The 19984-nt window shown below is 39.3% G+C and overlaps 1 protein-coding gene across 1 annotated transcript; it reads right to left on the bottom strand.

Annotated features, from left to right (window-relative positions):
- Nucleotides 1–6586: 6586 nt before the first annotated feature.
- On the bottom strand, nucleotides 6587–9792 carry LOC149178979 (uncharacterized). The gene is given in 2 exon segments (XM_089422311.1): nucleotides 6587–7629; nucleotides 7632–9792. Coding segments are annotated over 2 exon segments (3204 nt in total).
- Nucleotides 9793–19984: the final 10192 nt, after the last annotated feature.

The following is a 19984-nucleotide window of genomic DNA, read 5'->3' as shown; positions in this document are numbered from 1 at the left end:
GAATATCTGACGGAAGTTTATGTGGAATCGCTGGCCACCAAGGGGCATAAGCAATTGGATCATTCGTCAGCCGGTTTAGATCTGGTAGTTCTAGAGTTGCTACAAAGGGCAAATGTTGGTTCAGGTTAGGCGAACCATATCCAGGATGGGCATAACCATTATAGTATGGTTGCCCATTACTTACAAAGACTTGTTGCTCAGGTCCTTGATATGATTGCTGGAATGGCGGTTGTTGAGATTGAAGCAGCTCTGGTTGTTGGACCATTTGTTGTTGACCAATACTGGATGATTGACCAGGATGAGGAGTCACAGTACTTGTTTGATCCTGAGTCGCTCCGGATAAGGAGGCACTGACCTGAGGTTGCGATTGAGATGTCGAGACAAGAGGTTGTTTTATGGCAACCTAAGAAACTTGGGGTTGACATACAGTAGGCAGCGCTTGTACTTGCGACGCAATCACCATACCAGGTATAGTGGCAACATTCGACACAGGGTGGACTGGTTGCATTGAATATGCAACTCTTGGTTGTTGAGGCAGTATTGGTACCCAACCGCTAGATGTAATTCCAGTTTGACCTGAATTTTGTTGTAAACTCCCATATGGTTGTTCTCCAGGGGGGAACAATGAAAAGGCATATTGTCCTCCATATGGTGGCAATCCAGTACTTAAAGGGTAGATTGGCCTTTGAAGACACGTTGGATCAATTTGTTGAGTTTCAACATAAGAAGTACCAGATGATAATCCGGATGAAGAAATAGGAACTAACCATGTCATCGTCCCTGATGGGACTCCGGCTTGTTGTTGACAATTTGCCGGGACAGATGGTATACCAGCGAACATCGTTGGAGTAGCAGCAGGAGGCTCTGCTGCTGCTGTGTCGGACGACACAGTCCTAGATGTCGACGGTTGTTCAGACATATCTAGTCTATCCAAAAGATTTCTCAGCGATTCTACAGGAACTTCCACTTGTGGTGGATTAACTTCGAAGATCAACGAGGGAAGGGTGATGATTATTCCGCTTAAAATAAATTTTATAACGACGCTTTAGACACAACTTGCTTTTTCAGTTTTAAAGAGTCGAGAAAAAGCTAAAGATGACTCTAGTCTCCTTCGATGTTTTAACGAGCCCGAAGTGACAAATGCTCGGATGGACTTTTTCAGTTATAGAGTTTGAAAAAGGCCAAAAGAAACTGCTCTGGAGATCTAGGCAGAGGGTGTGCCAAACCTTTCGCAAAACCACAGAATACGTTTTACGGTACGGGTGGTCGATCTTCGTGAATGCTGTGTTCACTGCATTGCGATCAGTAGGGCGGCCGACACGACTTCCTATGGATAAAAGATATATGCCTATAGGGGTCTCCCAATATATACGCGACGGTACGTGGGAGCACAAGTCCATATTAGTGTCACCGACTCTCAGGAGGAATCACCCACCTTCGTCGAGATCGACAGTCACTATGTTTAACGACGCCGGAACACGTCTCTAACTTAGACCTCTATGTGTTTGCGTTATGTTTCAAAGCGTTGTTAGGTTCATTCAATATATTTTAAGTTGATCTTTTTTAAAGTTTGCCTTTCAAGGTTCACCGCGAGATGTTTGATACAAATTCCTAAATGCAGTCTAAGATGAGAAGCAAGCTTTTTCAAATCTTTTTGACTGATGAAAATCTTAACTACTGAGGGAGAAGAAAGGCATATCTTTTCACACAGTTCATACAGCACAAACTAATGCACTTTCTCCTAAATCATCATGCAAACTTTTTCAAATGCAAAATGCACAATGCATGTATTTTCTTTTCCCTTTCTTAATGTTGATGTATTACAAAAAGAAAGTTGTTATATAACTTTGATTTCGATTTAAAGCGAAAGTAAACAAGCTAGTCCAAAATCAAAAGACACCTTAAGATTTACTTGTTTAATCACTGGAAATACATGAAATCAAACCATAATGACGAAATTAAAAAGACTAATCAGCTATGGACAGCAAACAAGCTAACTCTTTAGACCAGCAAAAATGCCTAACACAGGTTCAGATCTAAGAGGCCAAAGCAGGACTAGTTCACTTTCGTTATGGGAAATTGTAAATGATGTAAGAAATACAAAAGAACAAGTACAATTTCGTTATATAACAGAGGCGGAATGATGGCAAGTAATGTTGGTTTCAGAACAGGTACAAGACTGGTAACTGGCAGCCAAATCTATGGTGAAAACAGGCAAGAGAAAGGGAGGAAACCCCAACTGCATTAGGCAAAATTGGGCCAACGCAGGTGCTGCACAGCCAGTCTGGCTCTCAGCGCAGGTAGCCCCTTCGGGACCTGCGTTGCAAAGCAGGTAGCCTGTGTACTACCTGCTTTGGAAAACGAAAGTTACATTTTCTCAGTTTCCGGGTCACAATTTTCTCAAAAATGCACAGTTTTTGCTCAAATCAGAAGCAATCAGTCAAGCACACTCAAAGGGATGATAAGGAAGGTGAAAAGCTATCACTAAGAGCTTACAAGGATCCTTGTAGATCAGCTCTTCAAATCATGAACTTGCTCAGAAATGAGCTAGAGTAGCTGCCCTCTACTTCGCTTTTGATATAGTCAAAAGCTTTTCGATTTGGTACTCTTTTGTTCAGGAAATGAATAGCAAAATACTACAAACACAATCAAACAGATACGATCCCCAGCGGAGTCGCCAGTTTGTTGTAGGGAAAAGTATCCGACTCGGATGACCCTATCCCACTCTAAGGGTGATAGTTCCTTAGCAACAACTGTAAAACAAACTACTTAAGGTTTACTTCTTTATGAAAGCAAAAGAGAATGGAGAAATTCACTAACCGTTGCCTTGCGCTTAATGTCGAATCCAAACTCTTCTCTTTGGCCGCTTGCTCCTAGCTCCTTGTTCTTTTACTTGCCCAGCTACAATGAGATCCTGCAAAATAACAAAGAAGGAAACTACAAGAGGCATGCAATCATAACTGGTTCATGGATTAGTGTAAACCAAACATGCAATTATCACAATATATTATTGAAACAAGAGCACATAGAAGAACCTCAATAGCTTTTATTAATGAAGAAGTAAAGGTTCTGAGAGTATTACAACCATTGAAGGCTCCAACCCAGCAACACCTCCCAGCAGAAAGAATTGCTCCTCTTCACCTCTCTCAAACAATCACCCAATAACTCAATAGTGAAACCAACAGCATATCATTACTTTGCACAAAATTCCAGCCTTCTAAGCTCATAGGAGAGAACTCAATATATAGATGAATTGAGAAAGGATGAGTCAGCTTGCAACTGATGTGTAGCTGCCTTGTGTCCTCTCTCTCTTCAGTTAATCTTTAGTTGATCTTCAGTTCTTGAGTCCACTTGGAGAACCTTGCTTCCACTTGGAGAAACAGAGCCTCTGACTCATCACAAGGCGAAATCCCTGATCCAAGTGTCATTTTGGGAAGATTCCAAAGCAATGACTCATTGTGCCACTTGTCCCATCCCGCTCAGCGCAGGTGGCCTTTGTTCCACTTGCTTTGCAATGCAGGTACACCATGGAGCAACTGATTTTCAGCGCAGAAACCTAGTGGAGCACCTGCTTTGATTTCAGGATTGCTTGTTTTTGAGTGTTTTCAGGTGGAGAACTGATCTGAGAGCTGTTGGTTTGCTGACCTTGTTCCTCCAGGGGTAGGAACATCATGTTTAGGGAACTTTGGATCCCTTGGATTATTGACAATTCATGCTTGTTGCTGTAAGGCACAAAATTGTCTATAACACTACGTCTCTAAATTTTTTGCCACTTTTTTTGGCCCAAGGCTCAGGTCATTGCCCATAACTCTGTGACACTTCCAGAAATGAAGGATAACATCGAAATAATGATACACATGTAATTAATTGAACAAGGACTTGACTATACCCCTACTAACCATGGCATGCATTTCGTCAAATATGTCACAAATACGGATTTTACAGGTTTAAACAACATATCTAAGCATAGGGGTCACATACTTATTTGAGAATCACTAAGAATCATTGATGTGTCATTACAATAATTGCATTACCATCTATTAAGTCACATATTCATTGTACATTCAATGGTTAACAAAAACATGATGGGAGTCATACATTTTCACTGTCATAAAACTCATTCATAACCAACATATAACCAATAGAAAAATTATGGATATAACAACCATATAATCCACATATAAACAAGTATATTTAGCCATAAAATACTAACGAGAAAGAGAGCTCTTATTGATGATTTCATAAACTGACCAGGTATGGGATTTCCACAAACCACGCAACCGTAGACTAGGTTGAACCAAATCTTTCTTTAAGTCAGTCACCCCCATGCCATATTCCAAGCATGAATGTGGGATCTCATAAAAGAATCAATCAAAACCATCCATGGATTCTATTGGCCAAACCACCTCAACCCTCAACTAGTGTTTCCACCCCACTTAGAAAATTTTGCTAATCTTTCTCTTGGATCCAATGGTTTGTTTGACGACCAAGATATTTCAATATGGTTATTTTTCAAGTGAAATATATCCGGTAGCTTAGAATCATAATGGGACCAAATTGCACTAGCCTTATCTTCCACCTCAATCATGTGTAACTCATGTTCAACTTTAGGTCTTCAAAGGATGCATATATGTTCAGAATATTCCTCATTATTCTCCCATTATCAAACCTCTAACATTGCACTTTCGTTTAGACTCATGTTCAACTTTTAGATCTTCAAAGGATGCATATATGTTTAGAATACTCCTCATTATTCTCCTATTATCAAATCTCTAACATTGCACTTTCATTTAAACTCTTCATGGTGGTTTTTATCTTAATCAGATATGCTCTACTCCAATGTCCACTACACTATGTCTTGATTGCCCATATTAACATCCATGTTTCTTACTTCTCCTTAATGGCTAAGAGCTCTCTAGTCATCCTTTCTGCTTCTAGCCCTCATGATTTTGCAATGTGTAGAAAACAAAAACTATTATATACAGGTAATGCTATAATTATGGAAGTTACATGTACTATTTTACTCTTTAAGACCACTAATTTATTTTTCTTGATTTTTTTTAGATTTACATTACCTTAATGAAAATTATAGGTGGAGAGATGTATTTAAATCTTAAACTTTCTAGGGATTATTCATATGTCCCATTCATAGAGTTATCATCATATGAATTTTGTCAATTTTGGCCAAATTTTCCCTTTAATTTCAACAAGAAACTTGCTTCTTATCTCTCAAGGATTTGAGTGCTCATATTCCAATTATAACTTTGGAGGTAGACTTTCCTATCTGATATATTTATGATGACTACTCTTATGCTACTTTTTTAGCTCCAAGAAGAAAGTTATGCTTCATTATTTACAATACATAATTTTGGCACTTAGCATATAATGTAACTCCCCAATGTATATGACCTATGTCAATTGTTGGACAAAATAATTGGTCTATATAGAAGAGAAAAAGAATCATTTTAAAGATAAAGAGAAGGCACATAACTTCAGAAAAAAAAATTCATGTGATTGGTGCGGCAAGGAAGACGGAAAGTTTGAGATGTAATGACTCAAAATCCTCATTCTATCTAGTGAAAAAGTTCATCCTTCAATCTCAAGTTTTTATCATAAATGTTCTTAGGCTTTGTTTTAAGAAACAAGAGAGGAGAGTGCAAAACTCACACCATATAAATATTATGGTTATAAGTTTTTTATATAAAATAAGCATAATGTAATTTCAACATTTTATGTTGATATAATTTTCTCAATTCAGTATTTTATAGACAACATTTAATGAATAATTTCTTCTAAATCTAATCATAATCGATAATAAAACTAACAAATATTTGGAAAATATCTTGAAGTTATTAATATCACATTTAAAACAATTTTACCACAAAACCTTCTATTCCTAATCACAAAGTTTTGATGACTATTTTCAAAATAATGCTTTATTCCTGTTATCTTTAGTGGCTTCTTACAACATTTGTAAGTTTTAAGACTCTCAGATTTATTTGCTTCTTAATGATTGTTGTCTAACTTTTCCAATAAATCTACAGGACCACAATGTTTTTCCTTCTCTATTTCAATAATAATTATATCAAAAACAACTTTTGTTATATGTGTATTGAACACTTGAAAAATCCCATGAATAAAAAAGAGCTAAATACTTTGTATAGAATGACTACAATTCTGGTTTATATGCATAGCAAAGCTTCCCAGCAACAAAAACACACTTAGAACACTGACCCAAACAAAGCCTGTAGATATCGTGCTTTCAAATAACACAAAAATCTCCGTAGATATATTGCTTTCAAATAACACAAAAATCCATGCACCTGTAAAAGTCCACCTGTTCCAACACAGTATATATTCTAAGAATCAATCCCATTCCCAAGTGTTTCATTCTCAATATACCATTAGTTAAAGAGCAAATCAATCTAGACTATAGCAAATCAGAATACATCATTTGCTGATTAATTGAATAGCTGATTGAAGCAAATTTAAAAAGCATAAGAATTATGAATGCAGAGAATGGTTCTGTACCTGGGAAAAAATCTCTAATTGTATATCAGATATTGCAACCAGAACTTCCAGGCACTTAATACATCCTCACGGTGCATTGTGAAGAGCCACAGTAACAGGGTTTCGTTTTTATGTTACCATCAGAATCACGAACCTCATCCACACTGTAATTATAGTGATAACAAAGCTCCCTCATAGGAGGAATGTTCTCAGCAGCAAAGAGCATGATATGTGGTAACTTTCTGTCATCATGGTCATCAAGAACATTCTGTGCATACAGATTAGGAGAACAACTATGATTAACAAATCTACCCACATTTCCACACTCGGCTGCATCAATCGTGAATCCTCCATCTTCCATCATGTCAGAGGTTGCACTAGCCTCAATGTCGGGCATCAAACTAGAAAGATCACTCCAAAGAGATTGATCTCTGCTATTGCAATTGCGACCAATATCAAAGAGGTACTCATCATTCCCAACACATTTTTCAGCTTCAGTATCAGAAAGAAGGTTACCAGTGTATTCACAAATAAAGCTACCAGAAGGTATGGACTCTAACGATCTAACCCCCCAACCTCTCTTATCTGTCTTGAAAACCTCAAGTGTATATCGAACACCATGTTGACTCACTCTATTGTGACAAGTCCCACGACATTTACAAGAAGGACCGCATTCATATACAATAGGCTTAGGAAACACAATAGCACCATCGTGATTAAATGGAAATTCTCCCCCGTTTTTCGAAGCACAGAAGAATTTGGAAGGATCCAAACACCCGTCTTTACATTCACATCCCTTGGGAGGCTCAGGCTTACACCCATATGGATAAATAACCTTAGTTGTATAAAAAAAAATTGGTAGACTTTCCTCATCAATGGTATTCACTGCACAAATGCATTTTCTCTCTTTGCCTCCAGAAATGTCCTTAACGCTAAGACCTTCACGAATTCGATGTTTTTGTTCGCTCCCTATAAATTGCACTGCCTTCAAGCCCAGCTCTGGTTGACCATGCCGTCTTTCTGGTTGACCATGCCGTCTTTTTAACTGGAACTTGAATACTGAGTATCCAGATTCCCCTTCATCGAGCCAGTATGTTTGCACATCATAGAGCACATCAGGATAACTCTCACGGGTGTCTTCCTGTCTATGCTGTTCTTAAGTGCCAAGTTTCCGCGTTCAAGTTTCTGGTGTTTGTATTGCCTTTTGTCCCCACTGTAGTTATTTCCACCATGGCCAGTGTATATCAACACATCCCCACCGTCTATATCATCTTCATAACCACCTGATGCCACGATGCTGGTAGCCAGTGTCACATTTCCTTGTCTCAAGAAATCAATCCCAGCCTGTACCTGCCGATGAAGACCCACAATGCAGAGCTCAATTCTATAATGAAATTGGTCTCCAACTTCTACTCCAGGAACAGATCCCACAATTTGTTTACCCGTATTGACATAAAGGTTATTATCTCTTAAGATTTTGGATGCGTTTAGATCCACACGGAAACATTTACCAGCTAGTGCATGGTCTTGAACTTGGGCTTCATGATTCTGCAACAATTTCCGGCAAACCACTTGAAATAATCGCACGGTTTCTTTAACTTTTGACCGGGCATGGGACTCTCCAATTTTAAGAACTGCATTAGTCAGAGATTTAGATGGGGGAAGCTTTGGGGTATTTGTCACAAGACTATGCGGATACAGTGGATCTCTGGTTCTGACATTTTTTGAAGAGAGCTGCTTAGGGGTTGACACACCCTTATATGGAGGCACTCTAATGGTTCCAATTGGTGGATCTCTGGTTCTGACATTTTTTGAAGAGAGCTTCTTAGGGGTTGACACACCCTTATATGGAGCCACTCTATTGGTTCCAATTGGTGGATCTCTGGTTCTGACATTTTTTGAAGAGAGCTGCTTAGGGGTTGACACACCCTTAAATGGAGCCACTCTATTGGTTCCAATTGTATTATGTTGAGAACATAACCCTTGAACCTTGACTGTAGAATGTCTTGGGTTGGCTTCTTTCTTGACCATATGGGCCACCTGATTAGCATTCTCTGTTTTGGGTCGCACCTGGAAATGTTGCAAGTTTTTGTACTTTACTTGGCTAGAATGCTGAGAAATATAGTGTGGTTCTTTCAACGCTGGTCTACAAGGCTGGAGGTTCTCATTCTCTCTGTTTCTAAAAGACAGCATGTTTTTCTTCTCTCTGTTTCCAAAACCATCTTCTTTGTTTCTAGCAATATCTTTGTTCACACCATCCGACTGAAGGTCGCCCTTTCTGTTTCTAAAATACAACATGTTTTTCTTCTCTTTCTTTCCAAAACCATCTTCTTTGTTTCTAGCAACATCTTTGTTCACACAATCCGGCTGAAGGTTGCCTCTAAATTTGACACTTTCTTTAGCACTTGAATGATTTTTAAAATTAGAATACACCATGTTTTTCTTCTCTTTCTTTCCAAAACCATCTTCTTTGTTTCTAGCAACATCTTTGTTCACACAATCCGGCTGAAGGTTGCCTCTAAATTTGACACTTTCTTTAGCACTTGAATGATTTTTAAAATTAGAATGTTGTTGACTGCTGCCCTTAACACCGCCCGTATGGGTCTCAGGGGAAGCGGATAATTGGTACTGCTCCTTCCTCACTGAGGGAACAATTCTACCATTACTAGAGGTATAATATGCAGAATCTGAAACTGGTGGCGTGAAATTTTTTTGTGGCAAACATTTATAACTCGCAGGTGCAACAGTAGATATATATCTCCCACAGCCAGGAGGAAAATCCCTGACTGCAGATGGTTTGGTTGGCTTCTTAAGCTCAGGAATAAGATTACTTTCCTCTGAACGGTTGTTGTCCTTTTCAACTATCTTTTTCCCTACAATTTTATTTAGAACTTCACTATGATCAGGGTTGACACTCTTACCAGACTTCTGCTTCTTGAGCTTAGATAAATGTACATGTTTCAGGGAATCATCCATGTTCGGGTTTTCTTCAATCCTGCGTTTGCCCAAAATGGTCTTACCAGCAGCATCATCGTGGGTGCCCAAAATGGTCTTACCAGCAGCATCATCGTGGGTGCCCAAAATGGTCTTACCAGCAGCATCATAGTGGGAGCAATCAGCCTCACCAGAATATCTGAGAATGTTATATTCTGTTTGGTTTCCCATTCCCACTTCAGGGATCGCCAGCCTGCGAGAACGTATTATTTCCAACAGTCCCTCCTGTCCATATATGAAAATGATCAACGTTTCAAAAAAGACAGGTGCAGAAATCATTAACACCATAATAGGAATAATTTGAAAGATTCAACCAAGAAAAATAATTTCATAATACAATTAAGAAAAGATCAACTACATTTCACAACAAAATAAATTGCATAAAATATCCGATCTACGAAAGTTCAGATGTATCTCCAGAGGCATAGGAGAGTATTGCATTTGGACTAATCCCTACAGTACAGATAGGCCAAGAGAATATTTCAGAATGGTCGAAGCCAGGGATTTGCCTGAGGAAGCAATAATGATTATGATTTCCAAATTGGACGGACACCGTAAATTGGATCCTAGGGTTTCCTTTAGACTTTTATGATTTCCCAAATAATCCGGTCATGACATATCTATGAATATCAACCACGTGGGTGATGATAACGCATTCAAGGAAAGGAATCAACGGCTGTGGTCCATTGTCGCAACCTGCAGAAAACGTCAATTCATGCAGATCGGTAAAAGATTAGGAATATTGGCTATGCGGATGGTAGTTATGATCTAATCCGGTAAGGCATTTTAATTGTACAGTAGCAGACCCCGCCGAGGCTAACAGGCTGCGTCGTGTGGAGATTTTACGATGAGGCCCTTGTGCATATAATCGGCTACTAAATTCTTATTGTATCTCGAATGCGATGACCGAAGACGTTAGAATTTTACATGTATAGAATTTTGATAATCTAACAAAATTGGTCGATTCAAATAAACAAAATCTTGAATTCTATAGTAAATCTGGGCAGATCTGAAACATTTACCACTCCTATCAATTTAGAATTTTACAAATCTAAAATTTGACTATCTGGAAAAAGTTGGCCGATTCAACTTAACAAAATCTCGCAATACAATTATATCGTGGAAAATTTGAAATCTAGTGAGAATTTGAAATATCTGCATTTCTATCACATTATTAAAAAATTCTTCACTATGCGATAAACTTACTCCGTTCACAATAAACGGCTTCTTACTCAGAGTGTTGGCCGGATGAAAGACTTGTACAGTAGCAGACCCCGCCGAGACTAGCACGCTGCGTCGTGTGGAGATGTTACAGCTCGTACAGTTGAAAATGTCACCAAACTGACCCGGAATGGCACCTTGTATTAACACCCTCCCAATGGTACATTGCATTCCTTTTATAGATTTAATAATACATGGATTCTTTCAAGTCCATGTGGTCGGCTAGATGAAATGGTGGACGCCCCACGAAGAAAGTGTTTTCTAATCAATATGGGGTGTGCTTGGGTTCTAATATTCCGTTTCTAATTAATAGTGGGTCCGTCAAGGTTCTAAATTGAGTTAACTTATTTGAGTTACTTACCGTGTTTGTAACCGTGTTTGAATATTCCGTTTCTAATTTATAGTGGGTCGGTTTAGCTTCAATTAACATTTTAAAATAAAAAATTTATACAATTAATTCTTTCCATCGGTTAAATCTTAAATCAAATATATATTTTTAATAATAAATGTAACTTAATAACTCATAGTTATTTTTAATAATAAATGTAACTTAATAACTCATAGTTATTAAATGTAGTGTTGCAAAATTCAATTTTGATGATGAAACTAAGAGTGTTTTCCCCATTGAGGGATTTTAAGGATTTCCAATAAAATACCTTGTACATCTTTCTAAGGAAAAATTCTCATTATTCAGTTTAGAATATCCTTGTACCGTTATTTTAGTGGAAAGACTCTCAATTTGCACAGGAGCATTGATGATGTTATCACAAAATCTTGTAAGAAATCAAATTATATTATATTTTATGAAGGGTGCAATCATATATCGCAAATTGGGCATGATATTGATTTTGATTTTTTTAAAGATTTAGAGAAATTGATAATTTTTTAAGATTATTTAGTTTGGATCATTTAAGAGCCACTCTAACCTATAAATTAGTGTTGAGTAGGAAATTTATGACTTAGAGACGTTATGTTTATAGACACACCCACATGGGATCCCACTTCACGGTTGCATCTTTGCTTTTAGGATTATTACAATTGGCTAATATATATTTTGTGAAAATAAATCTCGGTGCAGAGAAGAATAAACAATCCACCCAGCTAACTAAAATATGATGTTAGAAAGTATCCCTAAAAGAAAAGGTTGAAATAAGGCTCTAATAAGTATATTTTCCCAATTTTATTCAATATTTTATATATGTTTTTTAAATTTTACTAAACAAACTGCTCCAAAATCAATGCATATTAGCCTTGGAAAGCCCCTACACAATACAATGCCAAATGAATAAATTTTGGATGTTGTTTGATAGTTAGAATTTTATTATCCTAGAGGTAAGGAGAAAATATTGGCTCAATTTGAGCGAACTATACCATGTTGTATACACATTGAAAGCTAGTTTTCAAACAATTGATCTCAATCATTTATTGCAAAATAGAAAACACATCACGGAAAATATGTGTTATATGTATATCGGTGGTTGTCCATATGTGTATGGGTGTCAATGTGTATATGTTATATATTAGTCCGTTGTTAATGGACTATAACTATGACAACATTAGTAGTTGTCAACATTTATTCTAAGTCAACTCATGTATAGTGGTGAAAGTTAACCTTCAAAAAATGTAGAAAGTTAGTTAATTAATGACTGTGAACACTGAAATAAGGAACATGGCTTTTGAAGCTTGGTGCTTGAGCTTGTTGATTCAAAATAAATGATGTGAAATTAACACATAGGAAGCGAAAAGTTGGTGGTATCCATGTATTAACAATTTGTACAATATACATAAGTATATTACTTGGAAATGGATTTTTTACACCTTAAGGAATTTAATGCCACTCTTTCAACATGTCTTGATGCCATGAAATATTAGTAATCCCCCTCTTTTTTATGAATATTGAAGTTGAGTTTACTACATATAAAATAAAAAGCAATAGGGCATGTAACGCCCTCCTCCCACATCTACCCATGTAACCGACCAACCGAGGTAAAATGTGACGAAGAGTTACTATGATATGATTACACTCCCCATGTGTCAGTTAACGAATTATAACCAGTGGAACACAACAACACATACCTTCTAGACCTACTACAAAACCCCTAGGAACCATCCAAATCTTCCAGGTGACTAGCCCCTCATACAAACTAACATTTTTACTGCATTAATCCCCCAGTCACTCCCATGACAAGGGCATGAGTGGGATTGGGACCCTCCAATTGCTCCCAGACCATTGGTATGCCTGTGAATGGGGACTTTCCCAAGCAGTTTTGTGCCTACGACTCTGAATTTTGTGCCACTTTTTCTGGCCCATGGCTCAAGTCACTGCCCATAAGTTCGTGACACTTCCAGAAATGAAAGATAACATCAATAATGATACACATGTAATTAATTGAACAAGGACTTGACTGGACCCCTACTAACCATGACATGCATTTCGTCAAACATGTTACAAATATGGATTTTATAGGTTTAAACAACATATCTAAGCATAGGGGTCACATACTTATTTGAGAATCACTAAGAAGCATTGATGTGTCATTACAACAACTGCATTACCATCTTTTAAGTCACATATTCATTGTACATTTAATGATTAACCAAAACATGATGGGAGTCATACATTTTCATTGTCATAAAATTGATTCATAACCAACATATAACCAATAGAAATATCAGGGATATAACAACCATGTAATCCACATATAAACAAGTATATTTAGCCATAAAATACTAAGGAGAAAGAGAGATCTTATTGATGATTGCATAAACCGACCACGTATGGGACTTCCATGAACCACCCAACCATAGACTAGGCTGAACCAAATCTTTCTTTTAGTCAATCACCCCCATGCCATATTCCAAGCATGAATGTGAGAACTCATAAAACAAATCAATCAAAACCATCCAGGGATTCTACAAGAAAAACCACCTAAACCCTCAACCAGTGATTCCACCCCACGTTCATACATCACTAGCCATCACCATATTTGTCTCTACCCAAGCTCTCCAGGGCTCCAAAGAGTTTGTTTCAACCAAGGCTCCACAACCAGTAACTCAACCCACAATTGTTGGTGAGATCTAAAGTGTTTGTCCAACCAAGGCTCTAGGACTAGTAACTCAACCTATGAAGGGATCCAGAGCATTTTCCAACCAAGGCTCGAGGACTAGTAACTCAACCCAAGATGTTATAGGGCTTGAGAGAGATCTTCCAACTAAGGCTCCACGAACTAGTAACTCAACCCACAACGAAAGGAACATGAGAACCAAGCAGAAAACAAAAGGAAAGACTCCCACAACACCATGGCTATCCAAGAGATGACAAGGCTACGCAAGTCCACTATGAATCCAAGCAATCATCCCTCCCAATGATGAATCATAACTAAGAAACCACACGCATATGCCATGCATGCCCAAACTAGTGGGGAAAACATACATGAAACTCAGTACCTGCAAGAAAAGCATGATGTGGCTACTGATCTTGATGTCCTCTTGCACTTTCCTACTCTTCCCTTTCCTTCTTGCTCCAAAATTCAAGTATGCCACACTCCTCCAAGAGTGATCCAAGAAAACTCTAAGTGTCCAAGAGTATAAGAGAGAGAAAGCTCCACCAAAACCTGTCAAAATCTTGCCAGCTAATCCTCAAAAGCCTTCTCAGCTCCTCTCGCTCGTACCTTGTACCTCCTCTTCCTCTCTCAATGCCTCTCGATCGTACCTTGTACCTGCTCGGCCCTTCGGCTCCTGATCTGCAGCTCTTGTCTCTATCAATGCTGCAAGTGCATCTGGCCACTGAATCTAGGTTATCCAATATCCTCTCTAGCTGTGCCTTCGTCCATAAAGGACACAACACATCAATAATCTTGTCGAGTTGTTCATAGCTCCACTTGTGAACAACTCTCGATCTTCCCATTTCTACTACTCACCTACTCAGGGACATCATCCCACTATGGTCTTCCGATGTTGCACCGATGAAAACCAAGCTAGGAGTACTATTCATCATCTACTGTAGAACCGCTTCTGCACACACAATTTTCGAGCTCCACAAACTACTCCTGGTTGATCAGACCCTTGAGCTCAACAACCGCCTCTCTTGCAACTACCTTTTTCCATCAAGGTGTTGGTCATCGAGCTCCAACTCAGACACTATGATGTTGTCCTCCAGCAGACCATAAGTGCCCAATCATGTCCACACATGGTCTTCTCTCACGCTTCCCTCCAAAAGTCTACAAGAGACTAAGTCCACACTTTAGCATATGCACCTAATCAGGTCATCCCCACACTAAGCAGAACCTTACACATGTTTTCCAACGGACTCCACAAATCTTCCCTTTTCTCTGCAATAGAGGAGCTATTGAACAAACTTGGGCACCCGCAACCTGTCCTCTCCTAGGACACAATCAACCCATCATACAAGATTCACTTGCAACTCCTTTTGTTGTTGTCCTCTTGCCTCTCTCTTCATGTGCATGTTGTCACCTTGGCTGCTTGGTAGGCCTCCCAACAATCGACGTGGGCTCCTCCAAACAACTCTTAAGTTCTCCTACAACTACCCATCAAACTCATCATTAATGCATACCTCTAGGGATAGTGTGATTCTATTGTAGGTTGTTGTTTCTAGTTAGGGTTAACTACAGATCATGTCAACCTTGTTCCATTCTCCAACAAGCCTTCCTACAACTGTGACATCCCTCCAATAGACTTCACTTCCCTTCATTTTTCCTAATGGAAAATCTGCACTTGATCTATAGGCTTTCCAGCCCTCTCCTCAAGATGTTACAGACTCGACCTAGGAATGCCAAGCTACAAGTGCTTGCGACTCTATTGAAGGTCTCCCCACACCTTAAACACCATGAAAATTACCTAGAATTTGTTCAATATGTACATGGAGAACTCAACTCCTCTAACAATGATTCTGCCCTCAAATCCATGCAAAAACCAAACCTCAAGTCTTGGCCTAGTTATGGTATACAAGGTCTGCATTAACTCAAATTTTCTCCACACTAGAGGTTTCCTTTCCTTGCGTTCTTTCTGGATATGTCCATGACCTAATTTAGGGAGTCTGTAGCCTACTCAGCCTCCCTAAACATGCCTTCTATCCACCTCCACTTTCAATGCAACACTTCGCCCTGCAACAGAGAAAATACCCACAGATTTTATGCCTAAGACACCTTTCACCTACTTGGCCTAGTCTCAATTAGACCCTCTCTTCCTCGTTGGTTGCATCTACCCAAAACCCTCCCAGCAGACACAATAATGACCTCATTATCTTGTTCATTAGTTCTCCTAGGGTTGTGGCTCCCTAGAGGGGCAATTCAAGTGTTTAAAGCCCGGTTATTGCCAGAACAATGTATAAAGACACCTGAGAGCAGCGCTGCAAGTTCCCAAGGCGCAGTTATGGCAAATTGCCAGCGCAAAGCTCCAAAGGACCATATTAATTCATTCTTGAGGCTGTTGTCTCTGCGCAGCTGGTAGATAGGCATTCTTTCATTTATTTTCAATAAATGTTAGGTTAGAAGCATTCATTTCTCCAGATCTGCTATCAGATCCGCTGTTGTAGATATTATGCAGATATTTTCTCTATTTATACCACCCTCTGGATAGTGTAAAGGGTTGGTTGGTTGTATTTCTCATTCCAGACTTGCGCTATAATCTTAAGAACTTCTGTAATCGAAGATTGCTAGAATATTTGCACCTGAACTGGCTGGTTGTGCTTTCAATGGCTGAAGAGCTTGATATGGAATTCTCGTGCTTGCTCATGGTCCAATAAGTCTTTCCTCCCTCTGTTTACCAATTTATATGTGTTTGTATCATCTATATATCACAATCTAAGCTACAGAAAGAAAGAATAACTCAGAATTCCTTCTATGTGCTCTCTGCTCAATTCTTGTAACTTTTCTATGTTTTCCTCTGAATTAGTGATAAACATGCATACTTAATTGATCACGTTTAAGCTATTTCTCATTTCTGAATGCTGTTTAGGAATCCTTCATTGCTCCTATATAGTCTTCATACACTTTCCCTCTTTGGCTGGATGAGAGATCCTTAATTTCCTCTCATCCCCTAACCTCCATTTCATCCTTGTTCCAGCATTTAATCATTGTGCCATGCGTAGCTATCCTGCTCCATATTCCCCTCTTCTTCCAAGGAAAACGCACCCTTCAGTTCACATTCATTGACTCCATGCCCAATGGTTGAACTTCTTACACTTTGTATGCCAACTCTGCTTGAATAGATCAACCATCCCACCAAACTCAAACAAAACCCATGTGCACCATATCTAGCCTAAAATCATCCCTTAAACAAAGCTAAATCCTAAAGAGAGAGCCCTCTCTGACTGCAGGTAGGCTAGGACCTGCAGTCCAAAGATTGGTTTGTGGTTACCTCGGCCGTATCCCTTTGGGAGTCAAAAGGGACAACCTGAGTGATAACACTTAGCATGAGAAGAAAAAGCAGTAGGAGGACCTTTAAGCAAGGGCATTTCCTGCTCTTCTACCCTTGTTTGTTCTTGAATGCATCTAGCCATTAATTCCTCGAAACTAGGAATTACATTATTGTTCAGAAGAGTAGTCTTGAACACATACCATTCAGATGGTAATCATCCGAGAGTTGTGAGTGCCATTTCTCTATCAGTAATGGTTTCCCCAATAGATAGGAGATCGTTCTTGATCTCGGTGATTCTTAAGAAGTATGGTTGCATACTTTCATCTTTACCCTTCTTGATTTCCCTCAACTTATTTCTAAGAAACAAAACTTGATTTGCATCATTAACTTTAAATAAACTCACCAGTCTGTCGTAGATTTCCTTGGAGGTGTCTAGATCAGAGATGTAGGCCACCAAGCGCTTGTCGATAGATTCCCGGATGATCTTCTTTGTTTTGACTTCTCCATTTTTCCATTTGTTCCAGGCAGTAGCAGATGCATTTGATGAAGGCTCAACAATATTGCCTCTTACATGGTCCAGCACTCCTTGATCTTCAAGGGTTAGATTGATAGACATCTTCCATCCGTGATAGTCAGCATTCCCACAGAGCTTGTCTTCGGCAGGAAAGAGTGTTGAGGACCCCATAGTTCTTTTAGGATAGCCTTGCCAATCTTCTCTTCAATGATTGCTCTTGCTCTTGCTCGGGCTTTGTCTTCACCTCAGCTCCGATACCATGTTAAGTTATGGTATGTTCTATGCTTATAACAGGTTACTTCTTTTTCTTATTATATTCCACCGATTATCAATCACATGTACATAAAGTGAAGTGCAGATAGAACATTAAACGATCGACAGAAAACAAGCCAAGACAAGAGACACAAGATGTGGCAGCTAGCCAGGGACAAACCCCACAATGTGTGGGGAAACCCTTTGATCAAATATTCTTTTATCTTCAATAATTCAACAGAGAGAAATAGGACAATAAATCTGATTCATATCAGCAGTATCAAACCCTAGATCAGTAGCATCAGCATTAGCGGCTTCATTATCAAACTAGGGCAGACCATATCTCACAAACCGACAGCCGGATTGACTTCATTCCACTACCAAAAGTTTCAGCTTCCAAAGGAGGTTCAGATGAACCTACAGCGCAGTTCAGATGAGGAGATCTTGTAGGCCACACAAGTCAATCTTTACTTCTGCGGTTGTAGCTTCAGTTTGAGCAGTTTCGGGCTTCAAACTAGGGCAGTCGATATCTTGCAAACCGTTCGTCAGATTGACTTCATTCCACCACCAAAAGTTGCGGCTTTCAAAGGAGGTTCAGATGAACCTACAGTTCAGTTCCAAAGAGGAGATCTTCTAGGCCATGCAAGTCAATCTTTACTTCTGCAGTTGCAGCTTCAAATTCAACAGCTTCCGACTTCACATGTGTGAGAGAGAGAGACCCATTTCAGCGCAGTAGAGAAGAGACTCATATCTGTGCAGTAGAGAGAGAGAGAGATGTGATGAGATGAGTGAGTCCAAATGAGGAAAAGTATTATATTTATACACAACGTTGGTGGGTGAATAGATGCGACTGTTGGGCTTCTGAGCCTACATGAGTTGTAGGTCGGCTTGATAATAATTCCATAATCAAAATAAATTCATATCTCCATGAATACTTATCGGAATTGGATGATCCTTATATCAATCCTACACCTCTCGACGAGAGGAATCTAATAAAAATATTATCAGCCATGAATAGGATGACCCACATGAAGGTTTTCCCTGGTTGCCAATTTTAACAAGGGGCCACAAGAACTCATCACTAGATGTGCTGGACTAGGAGAACCGTGCGTACTCCGGAAGCTTGGAAAGCACACAACGTGAACAGGAAGGGAGATGAGATTGACTACGCAAATTGAGGAATATGAAATGGATCAAGTGATTTTGGATCTAGGATCAGACGCGAATGTCCTGCGAAAGCAAACATGGGAGCGCATGGGCAAGCCCACGTTGCAATGGTCTCCTATTCAACTGCAAATGGCAAAGCAACAGAAGATCATACTGATGGGAAGAATGCAGGGAATAATGGTAGATATCGAAGGTGCGAGCACGCTTGCAGATTTCGAAGTGATAGAGATTGTTGATGACAGAAATCCCTATCCTGCACTACTGGGAATTGATTGGGCCACTAACATGAATGGAGTGATAAATCTAAAGAAGCGTAAGATTATTTTTGAGAAAAAGTCACTACGCGTAGTGGTATCTTTAGACCCTGTGGAACGATCACGCTACACAGAGCCAATGCGCGACTGTGACAACAACGACGATCTAGACTATATCTACAAGCTAACTACTTGGGAGAAAGACTAGGTGAATCCTACAACAGATGGTAGGATTTCCTGGGAGCATGAAAGCTCCTGCACCTTAGATTCGGTCGAGGAAATAGAAACGATGGCAGAACCAATTACACGAGGTAACCACGATCAACTGCAACATGATGATGAGGTCACTGCACTGCGTGACAATAGAGGTAAGAGATTTTCCTATGTATGATGGGTTGACAGCGGTGGATGATTTCCTGAACAAATTTGAAATAGAGGTGCCAGAATAGCAGCGATTCGATGCTCTGAAATGGGTACTACATGGTACACCCGCAAGGTGGTGGGATACGCACCAGCAGAATTTTAAGAACTTGCAGGGATGTAAAAGGATGATGTGACTACGATTGGGAAACCGCAGATGTGGCTAACAAACAAGTATGACGGACGGGATGACCCACGTGCACAGCTCGCGAAATGGACTAAGGTCTATGGGGAAGAGCCACAACCTAAATGGGTATATCTGTTTTGTCATACC

Source organism: Pinus tabuliformis, chromosome 4_1 (assembly GCF_031772625.1).
Source record: "Pinus tabuliformis cultivar Carrire ecotype Pingquan chromosome 4_1, CPIR1, whole genome shotgun sequence".
Classification (NCBI taxonomy): Eukaryota; Viridiplantae; Streptophyta; class Pinopsida; order Pinales; family Pinaceae; genus Pinus; species Pinus tabuliformis.
This window is presented reverse-complemented; position numbering and strand designations above follow the sequence as displayed.